General features: G+C 38.8%; 2 protein-coding genes and 1 long non-coding RNA gene across 7 annotated transcripts in view; 2 read left to right on the top strand and 1 right to left on the bottom strand.

Moving 5' to 3' along the window:
- Positions 1–1,043: 1,043 nt before the first annotated feature.
- Positions 1,044–2,424, bottom strand: LOC117788121. The gene is made up of 2 exons (XR_004617725.1): positions 2,286–2,424; positions 1,044–1,575 (listed from the first exon to the last, which is right to left on the bottom strand). It is a non-coding gene; the product is annotated as an uncharacterized LOC117788121 (long non-coding RNA).
- A 312-nt stretch (positions 2,425–2,736) lies between these two features.
- LOC117787446 (AFG3-like protein 2) lies at positions 2,737–5,886 on the top strand. The gene is made up of 4 exons (XM_034625976.1): positions 2,737–3,089; positions 3,152–3,603; positions 3,663–4,055; positions 4,113–5,886. Exons 1-4 carry the CDS (start codon positions 3,006–3,008, stop codon positions 5,605–5,607), a joined length of 2,424 nt encoding a protein of 807 aa, XP_034481867.1. The 5' UTR covers positions 2,737–3,005; the 3' UTR covers positions 5,608–5,886.
- Positions 5,887–6,857: 971 nt separating this feature from the next.
- Positions 6,858–14,753, top strand: part of LOC117788439 (RNA-binding protein Musashi homolog Rbp6) — a 184,831-nt gene continuing 176,935 nt past the window's right edge. Inside the window, exons 1-2 of one of the 5 annotated variants that reach the window (XM_034627212.1) lie at positions 6,858–7,034; positions 9,359–10,082. In XM_034627212.1, the coding sequence (XP_034483103.1) occupies positions 9,964–10,082 (119 nt within the window). In that variant the 5' untranslated portion in view covers positions 6,858–7,034; positions 9,359–9,963. Of the gene's footprint in view, positions 7,035–9,248; positions 10,083–14,753 lie in introns of those variants that run through there. The other 4 variants (XM_034627211.1, XM_034627213.1, XM_034627214.1 and 1 more) reach the window with 4 other exon arrangements.

A 14,753-nucleotide genomic window follows, 5' to 3' on the forward strand; every position in this document is an offset into this window, starting at 1 on the left:
TTTGTTTTTGTTTATTTTTTTTTCTGTTTTTTAGTATATTTTTTTTTGTTGCTTTTGTGTTTTTTATTCTTTGCGGCACAATTGTTGCTTTATCGTTTTTTAATTTGTTTTCTCCTGTTCTTTTACAAGGCGGAACTTTCTTATTACACTCTCTGACTCTATCGCGATCGCAGCTCTTGCTTAATTGGGTGCGCTCTCTCCGTCTTCTTCTCTTCTCTTAGTTCATTAGTTCTGCTCTTTTGCACTTCTTCACACGGCCGCCGCTCGGCAGGCGACTATTATTATTTTTTCTTTTGTTTTTCTTTGCTTACAGGCTACAGTATTTGTTTGCTTGCTTAAATAAATAATTTAAATTGATGTTGCGTTTAAATAAAATGTTGTTAATATGTTTAAATTAGTTGTTTTTTTTTTTGTTTTTTATTTTTACTCCCGGTTATTTTGTACTTTAAAACTTTAATTCAGTTGTTTGTTGGTGTTGCATTTGCTGTTTTTGTTCCTCTTCTTTTTATGCTTGCTTTCTTTGTTCCTGTTGTTGTTGTTGTAGTAGAGGCGGCGTTTTTGTTGTCTTAATTTTAAATAATTTTAGCAAATTGAATTCACTTTGACTTAACAAAAATTCGTAATTAAATTAAAGCTTTCAGGAAAAAATGAGGAATTTTGGGATTGTTTAACGTGTGTGGTTCTTGTTGTTGTGTTCTCTTTTTCTTCTGCTTTCTTTTAGATATTCGAGTTTGACGTCAACGTCAACGCCTCAGCGTCGCGTTTTAGCTGCTTTTATTAAACAGTTAGTTCTTTATTGTTATTGTTGTTTTATTCTTTTTTTTTTTAGTGCGTGCGTGTGTTTTTGAATAGTTATGGTATTTGTTTGAACTTCAACTCCGTTTTACTTCTGTTGATTTCTCTTTGTAGCTTTTGTTTTGTTGTTGCTTTGAGTATTGACGAGTTAATTTCACAGCGTTTCAAGTGTATTTGAATTTTGTTTGGTTTGTTGTTGTTGTTGTTATTGGTTTTGAAAGTCTTCGTTTCAAGCTTGGCTTGATTTGTTGTTGTTTTGTTTGCACAGATGCGCAGTCGCTATGTCGTCTCTCTTTCGCTCACTCCCACATAAGCAGACTCTTGAGCGTGCTCCTCTAACCGATTCCTTTTTCTTTTGTTGTAGTCTTTCTTCGCGTCAATTCTCGTCCTCTTCGCTAATTTCGGCTATTGAGCGTAGACTGATTAACATGTGTGAGCTTTTCGGCATGCAGTTGTTGTTGTTTTAGTTGTAGTTGTAGTCGAGAGGTGTGTTTGAAGCAAATTGCAACCAAAAACAAAGGAAATTCAAAACTAAAAGTTTATGGCAGATGCCCCTCCGAATTAATCGCCTCTTAGACTTTTTGAGCTTTGTTGTAGTTGTTGTTTTTTATTTATTTTATTTTTATTATGTAACTTTGTTTTTTATTAAATGATTTATTATAATTTCTTTTTTGATTCGTTTTCGATGGTTTTTTATTTTTATTTTATTTTTTGTATTATTATTATTTTTATTCAGATTATGATGAAAGTGATGTCAAAACGGAGTTTTAGTTACAAAAGCTGCAACGAGAAGAAAGTTGAACAATTAATACTCAAACTTACAGATTTTTTAATAGCGCCCCCTGTTGAGCGGCAGCGGCCAGCCACCCAGTGAAATCTACACTAAAATGTCTGCATTGTTGTTGTTGCTGCACTTTTATTGATTTTTTAGTGTTGCAAACCGGAGACTCGTACAATTCGCGCACACATACACATAAGCATACGCATACACACATTAAGCACACTGACACGCACACACCAGTCAGCCAGCCAGCAGCTGCATAGAGATTTTACTATTGTAAATGCCCCCGCCCACCGCATCCAGTAGCGCATAAAAGACTACCGGAAAAAATTGCACACACACACAATCAGATAAAAGAGAAAGAAGAGCACTCCAAATGCATTTGTAAACTATTTTTACACATTTTTGTTGTGGTTTTTAGCAGCCAACTGTACACATAAGCAAATACACAGACACACACACCGTCAAATCGGTAGCAAAATTTTTTTTTTCAGGTTTTTCTTTTTTGACTGCAAATTGCGTACCATTCGCACAGACAGTTGAGGAAAACGTTTATAATGCACGAAAATGATAGGCCTTTGGCAAAATTTCATTTTATATCACAAGCATATTGATTGGCACACATTTTGTGCATATTCTCATGGCGAATTCGAGTTAATTTATTGCCAAATTTTAATAAAAGAAAATTTTCACGACTAGCAATACGTACCACACGACACAGCACAACACCGGACGCCATGTTGGTTAGTGTTGGTAAATGTTAGAATTAAATTTGAGGAGCAATTGTGACGTCACTAGCAACAGTTGATTAAATAGTTAGTGCTTCTCTTATAACAATGTGTAAATAATTGTATTGTATTTTGCATTAAAAAAGATTTAGTGAAAAGATTGTTGTCGTTGTGCGTTATACAGCACTGCTTGCAGCTGCCAGCCCTGCAGTGCTGCCAACTTCATCTGGTGGGAAAGTATCAAAAACAGAAATATTTAAAAGATAAAAAATTAAGTACAAAATATATATTTAAAATAGACAGGTTTTCGGCTAATAGTAATTTTCAAATGTTTCTAACAATCGAAATTCGAAAATATCCAGAGCTAGCTTTAAAATAGCTAAGTTGGCAATAGTTACCAGCCCTGGTCTTTTATCGAATGAGTTCTGTTTCAACTATTAGCCGAAAATCGAAATTTCACAATAGCGCACCGTAATAACTAAGAATTCTTTTTATATTTTTAAAGCGCAAGATTGAAAGAACATTGTGCTATATGAGGCGGCAACATTTGAATCATTGCAGAAGCTCAATAGTTGGTCCAAAATTTAACACAGTTGCTAACACAGAAATTAACGGTGCGGCAGACTTGCGTTCTCATCGTTATTTAACATAAAGAGAAACACACCCCCGCCCGCCCCCGAAAACAACAACAAACAGCAAACATGGCAATCCGGCTAATAAGCTCGGCAAAAGCAATGAAAAGCCTGATGAGACGCAGCTACATGAAGGGACCGCTGACGGAAAAGGTGAGTGAGTTAAGGAAATTCCAAAAGATTCGAAATTAAATTGTCTCAACACTTTGTTGCAGGTGCAGCGAGGTCCCGTTATGGAATTGACGCCGCTGCTTCGTTATTTCGTGGAACAGGTGCAGTTGTTGTGCAAAAAGCCGCCAAAGGGATTTGAAAAGTACTTTGAAGCTGGTGGCAAGTCGTCGCAACCAAAAGGCAGTGCCGAAAAGAAACCCACAAATGGCAATAAATCAACATCCAGCGGAAATAAAACAACACCCGCCGCAGCCAAACCCAGCACAGCCTCTGAATCCAAGTCCGACTGGAACTTTGGCATGTTTAGCAATAGCTCACGTGGTCCGGCTGGTCGTGGAACTGGCACACCCGGCGGACGTCCCTTGGGTGAAGGCGGCGGCGGTGATCGCGAGCGTTGGATTCTGCTGGGCGCCATTGGAGCTGTGGTTTTGGTTGGCTCGTTTGCCTTCTTCGAAATGGGCTACAAGGAAATCTCATGGAAGGAGTTTGTCAACAGGTGTGATTTCCCCCCACACTCATTTATTATGTAATCTCAGCAGTTCTCTCTTCATGCAGTTATCTGACCAAGGGACTCGTGGAGAAGTTGGAGGTGGTCAACAAGAAGTGGGTGCGAGTGCGTCTCCAGTCTAGTCAGAGCGGCAGTGGAGTGCTCTGGTTCAACATTGGCAGCGTTGACTCCTTTGAGCGTAACCTGGAGACGGCACAGACGGAACAGGGCATCGAGTCCATTAACTTTGTGCCCGTCATCTATCGCAACGAAGTGGAGGCATCCAGTTTAACTGGTCTGCTGCCAACGCTGCTCATCATCGGTTTCCTCGTTTACATGATGAGGAAATCAGCGGACATGATGGGCGCTGGACGTGGACGCAAGGGCGGTGGTTTATTCGGCGGTGTTATGCAGTCCACGGCCAAGCTGATAAATCCCACAGAGATTGGCGTGGGATTCAAGTAAGTCTGGAGTAGCTTCTCTCTTAGTTTATGCTCACCATTCTCCAACTTTTGCAGAGATGTTGCCGGCTGTGAGGAAGCCAAAATTGAAATAATGGAATTTGTCAACTTTTTGAAGAATCCTCAACAGTATATCGATCTTGGCGCCAAGATACCCAAAGGCGCCATGCTAACCGGTCCACCCGGCACGGGCAAAACGATGCTGGCCAAGGCAACAGCTGGCGAGGCGAATGTTCCATTTATCACCGTATCCGGCTCCGAGTTTCTGGAAATGTTTGTGGGCGTTGGACCGTCCCGTGTACGCGACATGTTCGCCATGGCACGTAAGCATGCGCCATGCATTCTATTCATTGATGAAATCGATGCAGTGGGCAGAAAGCGTGGCGGCAAGACCTTTGGTGGTCACTCTGAGCAGGAGAATACCCTGAATCAGCTGCTTGTCGAAATGGATGGCTTCAATACGACCACAAACGTGGTGGTGCTGGCTGCCACCAATCGTGTGGATATCCTGGACAAGGCCTTGATGCGTCCAGGACGCTTCGATCGACAGATCTATGTGCCTGCACCCGATATTAAGGGACGTGCGAGCATCTTTAAGGTGCATCTGGGTGCGTTAAAAACGGACCTCGACAAGAACAGTTTATCCCGTAAAATGGCTGCACTGACGCCGGGTTTCACAGGCGCTGACATTGCCAACGTGTGCAATGAGGCGGCATTGATCGCAGCTCGTGACTCCAACGACACCATTGTGTTGAAACACTTTGAGCAGGCCATCGAGCGTGTCATCGCGGGCATGGAGAAGAAGACGAATGTCCTGGCACCGGAGGAGAAGCGTACGGTGGCGCATCATGAGGCAGGACATGCCGTTGCTGGTTGGTTCTTGGAGCACGCGGACCCATTGTTGAAGGTCTCGATTATACCACGCGGCAAGGGATTAGGCTATGCCCAATATTTGCCAAAGGATCACTATCTGCTGTCCAAGGAGCAGCTGTTTGATCGCATGTGCATGACCCTCGGCGGTCGTGTGGCTGAGGAATTGTTCTTCAATCGCATCACAACTGGTGCCCAGGATGATCTGAAGAAGATCACTGACATTGCCTACTCCCAGGTGGTTCGATTCGGCATGAACGAGAAGATCGGTCAGGTCAGTTTCGATGTGGGCCAAAGTGGCGAGCCGCAGTTCAGCAAACCGTATTCGGAGGACACCGCTCAGATGATCGATAACGAGGTTAGGGATATAATTAAATGCGCGCATACGAGCACAACGGAGCTGCTGGTCAAGCACAAGGAGGAGGTGCGTATTGTTGCTGAACGTTTGCTGCAAAATGAGGTGCTCAGTCGTGATGACATGATTGAGTTGCTTGGCCCGCGTCCATTCAAGGAGAAGTCAACGTACGAAGATTTCGTTGAGGGCACCGGCTCCTTTGAGGAGGATACCACGTTGCCCGAGGGTCTCAAGAGCTGGAACAAGGAGAAGGATTCACCTGCCACAACAGACACAGATTCAACACCGCCGCCACCACCCACAAAGCCCGTAACGGCATCCAGCTAAATACGCGCAACTTTTGCTTGTTGCTCCTGTTGTTTTTCCTGTAGTCCTAGTCGCAATTAGTTAATGTTTGGAGTCCGACTAGAGTCGCTAAATTCACGACGTGCTTACAAAAAAAATTCAAAAACCAATTGTCTCCTTCTTAAGTTACAAGACAAATGTTATCAATAATTTTAAACAGATGTTTCCAATTGTATCTTGGATATTAAATTTGGCGTGCTCACTACAAAACCATGTAAAATGCAGATGTAATAAAACAGAATTATTTCGAACAGTGTAAAATTAAGCTTTTTTTTCGAAAATATTGGGAAGTTTTATACATTAGAATATTTGAATATGCGAAAATATATATATTCAATATATGGGTCAATTTGTATGGAGTAAAAAAATGCACTAAGCGGTTATCAAAATCGTAATCTACAATGAATTCTAATAAGAATTGCCAAAGAAACATTGGGTGTAAAACTAATAGCGAGCTTCCAATTTTTAAGGAGAAATTATACATACGTGTTATTTATTTGGCTAATTGTTTGTAAGGTGGAACTTACCCTAAAAAAAAATAATACCCCCAAAATAATAATTAAATAATTACAAGCCCCTAAAAGCACGCAGTTGTTTTTATATTTTTGCATACAGACAGTTAACCATATAAAATACACGTATAACTTCTCCTTAACTAACGCTTTGTCGCGAAAAAAAATTTACCCGCTCTAATATACAATCAATTTATTCTATTACTTTTAAAATAACACTGCAGTTCTAAAATTAAAATTTCACTTTTAAATATATTTCATATCACGTAACGTAATTCTACAAATGCTATTGCTTTTGCAAAGTTTTTATTTAAATAATTCACAGTGTAAGCTTTCAAAGCTTACCACAGACGTTACACTCTTAAACAGTCAAACTGTCGCTCTTTAAACGTTTCGCTCTGTGGCGCGCGCTCTCACACACACGCACACACACACACACACACACACACACACACATACAGTGTTACGTTACGCTCTCTCCGCATTGCTTATCACTTATCAGCTGTGCTGGCTGTGTTTTCGGCATAATGCAGCCAGCCAGCCGGCTGTTGCAATTTGAATGTTTCGTTTCGCACAGCCTCTGCCGACGCGTACGTTGTGACGTTGCGACGTCGCCGCAAAGCTTTGCTCAACTACAATTACCACTACCACTACAAATGCAGCCGCGTGCTACTGTGACCCGCTGCTGCTGCTGCTGCTGCCGCTGCTGCCGTCGTTAGTGTCAGTGTGTTGTTTGGGGGCTTCAGCTACGTTGGGGCTGCCTGCCGTGGCCGTGTCTCAGTGTCGTCTTGTTGGTTGTCGCGTTCGTGTGCGCGCACTAAATCAGCAGCAGCAATAGCAATCAAATAAAAAATAAATAATAATAATTTCAGCTCGCTCGTTGCAGTTGCAAGTGAAGTGCGTGCCAGGCAAATGCCAATAATAACAACAATCATAACTAATATTAACAACAATAATACAACACTTACAATAATAACAACTACAAAATATTTGTTTATTTTATCAATGCAAAATTGACGATTATATAAAAGTGCGCGGCATTCAATTCTAATTACAAACAACGACAAACAAAGTGCAATTTGAGTGCTTGCATGTGTGTGCGTGCCTTGCCTGCGAGTGTGTGTGTGTGTACGTGTGTTTGTGTGTGCTCGTGAGAGGTGGCAAAGTGATTTGTTTTTTAGGCCAAGTGTTTGTTTTAGCGTCGACAGACCGGAAATAAATAAAACCGGTGACAACCCTGCCCACCAGAAATCCCTAACTGCCTGCAGTGCCGCCCACACGGCAGCAATCAGCTTTTGTCGATCACACATACGCATGCAAAATGGCGACCGGCCGGCAAAGCTATCAACAATAGAAATAACGATAACATTCGCAGGAATAGAAACTCAAACTAGGAGTTTTCTCTCCACACGATCGATCAGTGGCGCCGGTTTGCTGCAACATTTGCCTTTTTTTTTTGATCGCATATTGTGTGCAATTTGTCGTTTGATTTTCGCAGCGAATTTTTGTGCTGCCAATTGTCGCAAATTGTCGGGTCACGTGTTTGTTGCCGCCGCCAGTTAACTTCTGCTCTCGTTGTAACGGTGCATGTAACGTAACTGCTTGTTGTCCGTCTGTTTGTATGTACAGTGACTGCCAGATTATTTCAATCACTACTCTAACGTATTACAAATTTTAAATAAATTTAACTTTTAATGCGAAGAAGACATAAAAACTGTTTAAATGCAAATATTTTACAAATATTTTCACTTTATTGTTGTATTAGTTAGTCAAGAAAATGTTTTGACAAAATAAATAAAATAAATATTCACATATTTGATTTTGAATTTTTAAGAATACTTTTAATTGATTTTGTAACTTTCAATTTTGTAACTTGTCCAACGAACCATAAAGAAGAATAATAATAATATAAAAATTATAAAAAGAATCCATAAAAAATATATTCTGTTTAAGAGAAATTAAGTATAAAGCATAAAAAACATTGTAAAAAATGTAGTGGGTCAAATAGGCCGTGAGCCACTGTATGTGTGTGTGTGTGTGTCGCTTGCATGCTGCGCTTTATTATAGGCATCAGCTGTTGTTGTTGTTTTTGTTGCTTCTGTTGTTTGGGGGAGTCGTCAACTCGCTGTCCCCATTGCATGCAATATTCTGTTTACAAATACACATGCGTATGCGCGTGTGAATGTGCATGTGTTTGTCTGTGTGTGTGTGTGTGGGTGTGGGAAAGATCAAGGCGTGTATCAAAAACAATGGCAATAACAACAACAACAACAAAAGCGCATTGGCATTAAATCGTTTTAGTTTTGTTCGCTCTGCAATTTTTGGTCGCTGTCATTGCACATTTCTCTTGTTGTTGTTGTCAATAGCTTGTTAAAGGGATTTATCGAGTAAAAAAAAGCGACAGCGCATTAGATAAAGATTTATTTATGAGCAGTTAACTATTTAGTTGTATACTAAAAGTCTACGAATTTCAATGCGAATGAGCAATTTAAAAGCTCACTAGCTTCAGGCTCCTTGAGATGTCAATTAACGCTGTTAAAGCTTAGCTTTAAAGTGAAAGCTTTCAAAGTGCTAAAGCTCAGCCGATTTCCGGAAATTTATACATTTTTGGTTAAATTGATATTTTTCTTCAAAGTATCTTTATTATTTTAAAAAAAATTAAACATTTAAAATTTGTTATTAGGATCATAAAATCGTTGCTTTTATTTAAAAATTATAAATTATTTTAAATTTAAATTATTTTAATACCAAGATTTACTGATAATTTTCCTTGTAATTTGTTACTATTTTGACTTTCTTTGGGATTCGGTTTTTCTAATCGGGAGTTGAAAACACTGCTGAACAAGGCTTCTAAAAGTAAAGTAATTCCTGTGAAGAAACAACAATAGACGCCGGCTTTTATTTTGCTTGAGTATCGCATTCAGAGTCTCTGTAGATGAAAAATATTTGTTTACAACTTAACCTCAACTAATTTATTAGTTCAGTTCTCAAGACCTTTGGACTTCATTTGCATTTTAAGCAACTTAAATCAAATTTTCAAATGCTGATATTCAGTGTTTGGAAAATGTATGTATGTATGTCGTTATATGTTTAATATATATATATATTTTACGATTTGGAATTTACGGACCAGGCTTACGAAGTGTCGAACAGCTGTTGAAAATTACAATTTGCTATAGGTTTGCAGTCAATTTAATGAGATTTAGAACCAATCATTGCAGTAATATGTTGCCTTCAAAACAAATAAAACAACAATAGTTAACGCAACGTTTCTAAAACTTAAAAAAACAACAATAAACGAAAACAAAAAACAAAAAGTTAAAAACTTGATAACCAAAAGTGGCCTGCAAAACGAAGCAAAAACCCAGAAATGTGATTCAAAGTGCGCAATGTAACAAAAAACGTAAACAATTTTGTTTTGATTAACAAAATAAATAAATAAAAATATAAAGAAAATAAAAAAGAGTAAAAATAAAATATAAGAAAAACAAACAGCAATACAAATGGAACTCAAGACAGTGTGCAGCAGGTCAAGTAGCGAATTAGCAGCCATCGTCAATGATTAAAGAAGAGATAGATTGATAGCTCGTTACGTCGCCGTCGTCGGAGTCGCAGTCGTCTTAGTTAGTTTTAGACGTAGACCCCTCAATGCCCGCACAGCAATAGCAGCAACAACAGCAACAACAGCAACAACATCAACAACATCAACAGTCACATCAACAGTTCTAGGACATTAGCCAACTCACAGTTACAGTACCAGAGACCCAGAGAGAGTGGGAGACAAAGAGTGTAAGCAAGGGAAAGAGAGCGAGAGATTGACCCCAACATGGACATCAAGATTGAGCAGCAACAGCAGCAGCAGCAGCAACAACAACAACAGCAGCAGCAGCAGCAGCAAGCAGAACTGGGGCCAGTTTCTCCTTCAGAGGTGCCCAATGATCCTGGGTAAGTGTGGACTTGAAACGTGGACGTGGCATTAATTGTTTTAGTTTTAAGTTGTCATTATTAAAGTTAAGAGAGAGACGCCCTCGTAAGCGAGAGAGTGGGGATTTGTTGACAGAAAGTTTTCTGTGTCAACTGCCGGATGGTCCTGTCCTTAGTTCCCATTTCCCAGTCGCAGTCCCCAGTCCCTTGTGCAGTTATCCAGTGAAACTAATTAGAAAACAATTTGCTAAGGACATCAAAATTCAATTAAAGCCATTGAGTTTAGTGCTTTAGTGCATTGCAGTTTAGCCGTGTTGGTTACTCGATTCTAGCCACATCACAGTTTGCCCATTGGCAACAGTTTATTATCGTTCTCGGCCTCAATGTTTGCTTTTGTATGGACCGGACTAAAATGGGTTAAGTTGTGATTGCGTCGGTGTCATATGCACCAGATTAATTGCAAGCTGCATTGCTGATAATTTGCATCATTCGTTTGTCGACGAAAACTGTCAGAAAGTCAGAAAGTCAGACAGACAGAGACACAAATGAGTGGCAAATGATTGGCACTAAAGTGTTGAGTGTTGAGTGCTGAATGCTGAGTTCTCAATACTGAATACGCTGAACAACGCACAGATGAAAGAGCGTATGAATTTGAAGGCTGATTTTGAGCAAGGTGTGAAATATTAATGAACAGGTGTATCATTTTCCTAGGTATATATGATTGAGAGAAATATTCACAGTCTGTACATTTTTGAGAAGCGCATAGAAGAGTGTAGAATACAGTTAATAACCCGAACTGATCGCAATGTTTTAACTAAATTAAAGAAATCTCAATCTTTAAGGTTGGTAAGCCAAAAATTCCCAACATTTTACTCGCAAAACATGGGATAAGTGAGATTTTAGCACCCCGTTGTCCAAAAATAAATACCACACACAGAAAGAAGCTCTACCAATTAAGATTGAAATTTTCTTGACAAGTGACAAGGCACAAATATGCATGAACAATAGAAATAAATGTCTGTGCAAAAACAAAAGTCGATGATAAATTTGAGCTGATTTATTTTGCTAAAGGGTGACACTCCCCCGGTTAGGGGATGCAATAAGACAAGCTAAAAAGATTTGAAATTTTTGCATCTCGAATAAAATTTGAGGTGTTTGCAAATATTCATTTCATAATAAATTTTAATTAATTATAAGTAGTTTTAAAAAAAATATATACTAAATTAATTAGTTTTAAACATACATAATCTGTATAATAAACTTGATAGCAATATAATAGTATAAAACAATTTTGTTTTTCATTGAGTAGAAAGAGATTAGATTAATGTATGATTAATATATGATCGTATGGATGCATTAAATGGAGTACATTTTTGTAATTAAATGGAATAAAACCTGGAATTAGTCTTAGGTTGACCTAAAGTAAATAAATTAAATTTAGGAAAAATGATTTATATTAAGAATTGAAATATATTAAATATAAAAGTGATCAGGTCTATACATATTATTTCTGATGTGAGTATCAGAAGGAATACAAAAGAGAGAATCTGTGCTTGAGACAGATCAGAACAGTATATAATTCTGATCAAAAGGTTGAATACAGAAAATTGCTATATAAAGTTGGGGATCAAAAGGAAAGTTAAAATAAATGTGATCCCAAATAACGTAACGCGCTGGAGTTCAATATTGTAAATTGTCTTGTATCAGTTGAGTTTCAGTTCCAGCGAACTGCGCCCAGTAATCAGCATCTGCATCAGCATCTGAATCTGCCCCGCTTTCCATGCGGATGCCGATGACGATGAATATGAATATGACGATGCCATATGGCCACATCGCTGTCGCCGTCGTTGCAACCCATTGAACACGCAAGGCCTATAAATTATGCAGTCCATACTTATATGTTTCACATACATAGATATATATACATATATATATTTAAAGAAGATGTACATATATCTATTATCGAAGCGCTGCAAATTGTATAACACCGGCGAATTTCAGTACTCCTCGAAGGGGTGGCGAGGGCGAAGGGAACTCAAGCGGGCCAGCTCATCTTGTCTAACTGCATTAGTTGCCAAACACACAAGATACAAGACACAACACACTCGAAAATAGGCTTTGCATGCAACAACATTTTTGGGGCGCTGTTGCATCTCATCCTCGAAATGGAAAGAGAGAGAGATAGAGAAGCTACCGGATAAAAGAAATGGATCACCTGCTGCTAGCTGCTCCACGCTCGACACACGACGCTGTTGCTTTTGCTGTTTCTGTAGCTGTAGCTGTAGCTGACGCTGACGTTTGACGTCGACGCAGACGGCGGCAGGTGCAACGGCGAACTCTTGTGGCAAGAAGCAATGTCTGCGATGGCGGCGCAAATGGCAAATGCAGCACCTAGCGAATGTTGAATGCATAAATCTTGAATTAATGTAAAATACCTTTTGATGACGCTGCAAGATACAAACTCAAAGATACTCACACACACCGACAGATACGAGTACAGATTCAAAATGCATCCTCTGGTCGTTGTGCAACTTTGCGAATATCGCTGTGAATACAATTCCATTCACAGTTTCTTTCGTTCACTGCGACCGGCGATCGCTTCGCTACGGCTCAGTAAATTTGGACGTTCATTCCCCTGCCTGCCTTCCCCCCTTTCTAAGCAGTAGCTCCTATTTGCACTACTTCCCCTTGTGTCGCCTTCACCTAACCGGCCACTTTATAAATCTTTTGAAGGGCCCACTGTAAAGATTTGTTGGCAACATTGCAGCGCAAAATGGCAAAGTAAATAAACACAAATGCGAACCAAACGAGCAAAGAAATGAGTTAAACAAAAAAAGTAGAAAAAATGAAATAAAATAAAAATAAAACAACATAGAAAGAAATAACTAAATAAATGCCCTGCTATTAATACAATTCACTTTGCCAATGTATTTTTAGTGTAAAATACAGAAACAACAAGTGACACTCAAATAGCAATACAAGAAATTAAACTAAGAAATACTCTGTAAATCCATTGCGTAAAGTCGTTTTATTCTTTATTTTTGTTTCTCAGTAAAAAAATAAATACTAATTTTATTTTTGTGGATATTACTAATGATTTCTGTAAACCGTAATACATATATATTCCAAATAAAAACGTTTGTTCTACACATTAGAAGAACATTTAATTATTCTTTTATTTATTATTTTACATTTTCATGTGCCTTTTTTAAAAAAGAAAGCAACAATTTAGAAAGTCTCTTCATACATGGGTGTTCTTTTTCTTTTTTTGATAAGCGTACTTTTCAGTTCTACAACGATCATAATGCCTATATAATTGTAAAAAAAAATATTACTTCGTTTTTCCATTTTTGAGGATTTGCGTTAGTTAAGCAGCCAAAATCAAAATCAGTTATTAATAGTAACATTGTGATATTGGATATATGGATTTATAGTACATTAGACAATGCTTAACATAGTTTTTTTTTCCTTAAAAATTATTTTACTTTTGATCAAAATGATAATACACGTAATTCGAAATGAACTGATTACAGCCTGTTTTGACAAATGCTTTTTCTTCTTTTTTAATCTTCTTCTTTATTTATATTAATATTACTTTTTATCTGTTGTGAATGCTTCTGATTGCGATCTTCGGCACTGATCTACCATTTTTCATGTTATACCATTTAGGGTATTTAAAATGAGCTACGACTGGCATGCGAGTTCGACAATTATCCATTACAACTGACACGCGGGTCCAAAATAATGTGCGCACTGTCGCAAACATTGCAGTTTGTCGTTGTTGTCGTCGTCGTCGACGTCGACGATGTCGCTTTGGCTGAGCCCGAGGCTCCACCTCCAGCTGTAGCCTGGGGCCGCATCATTTAACGCGTGTGCCTGGCCCGAAAATGTGCAACTGCCGCTGCCACAGCAACTGCATGTTGCAATTGGAAATGCAATTGCACTCGCTGCTCTTTTCATAATTGTCGTTTTGTTCTTGTCTCTGTTTGCTTGTAATTGTGGCTTTGTTACGTTTCGTAAATTGATTCATTGTACACGGTCACCGACGACTGACTGACGGACTGACCGACCGACCGCCGGTCAAGCCTACCCCCATTCCCGTTACTGTTCAACGATCTGCCTCTGTAATGGCTTTCAAATGATTTTGTGCCGTTGTGTGCGCAATTCCATATTGTCGTCGTCATTTTGTTTGTAACTTTCGTCAGTCGGCCAATAAGCTTTCATTTTGCATGCATAATGAGACCTGCGGCAATTTGTGACCAAAGGGGCAACCATTAGTACAAAGTGCTAGTGACGTAGTTTGCAAAACAGAGAGCAACGTCACTCGTTACCCGTCAACAGGACCTGATTTTCTTGCCTACTTATTGCGTATTGATTAGTAGATTAGTAATCGTTAACACAATTCACAGCAACAGTTGGCAATCAGACTCAGTGTTAAGTTCTTTTTCTGTTTACATGCTCACATGTGTGTTAAGTTGTAAAACCAAGCAATATTCGAGTATATATGTATGTACATAAAATAGTAGTTTGACATTCGTGCCGCATATGTGTTTTTGCTTTTAATATGTTTCCGAATTGGTTTATTAGTCATGTGCATAAATTAGTTTTGACTTAAAATTGCAATAGCTCTCTGTGTTCGCAAATGTTATATGGCCCATTTCAAGTTAACATGACGCTGTAAACTTTAGTGCG

The sequence above is a fragment of the Drosophila innubila genome, assembly GCF_004354385.1.
Source record: "Drosophila innubila isolate TH190305 chromosome 3L unlocalized genomic scaffold, UK_Dinn_1.0 0_D_3L, whole genome shotgun sequence".
Classification (NCBI taxonomy): domain Eukaryota; kingdom Metazoa; phylum Arthropoda; class Insecta; order Diptera; family Drosophilidae; genus Drosophila; species Drosophila innubila.

Bases quoted from the DNA above. Each gene is read 5' to 3' on its own strand.
- LOC117787446 (XM_034625976.1), top strand. From the start codon at position 3,006: ATGGCAATCCGGCTAATAAGCTCGGCAAAAGCAATGAAAAGCCTGATG. The intron at 3,090-3,151 runs GTGAGTGAGTTA...ACTTTGTTGCAG, and splicing joins AGGGACCGCTGACGGAAAAG to GTGCAGCGAGGTCCCGTTAT. The intron at 4,056-4,112 runs GTAAGTCTGGAG...CAACTTTTGCAG, and splicing joins GAGATTGGCGTGGGATTCAA to AGATGTTGCCGGCTGTGAGG.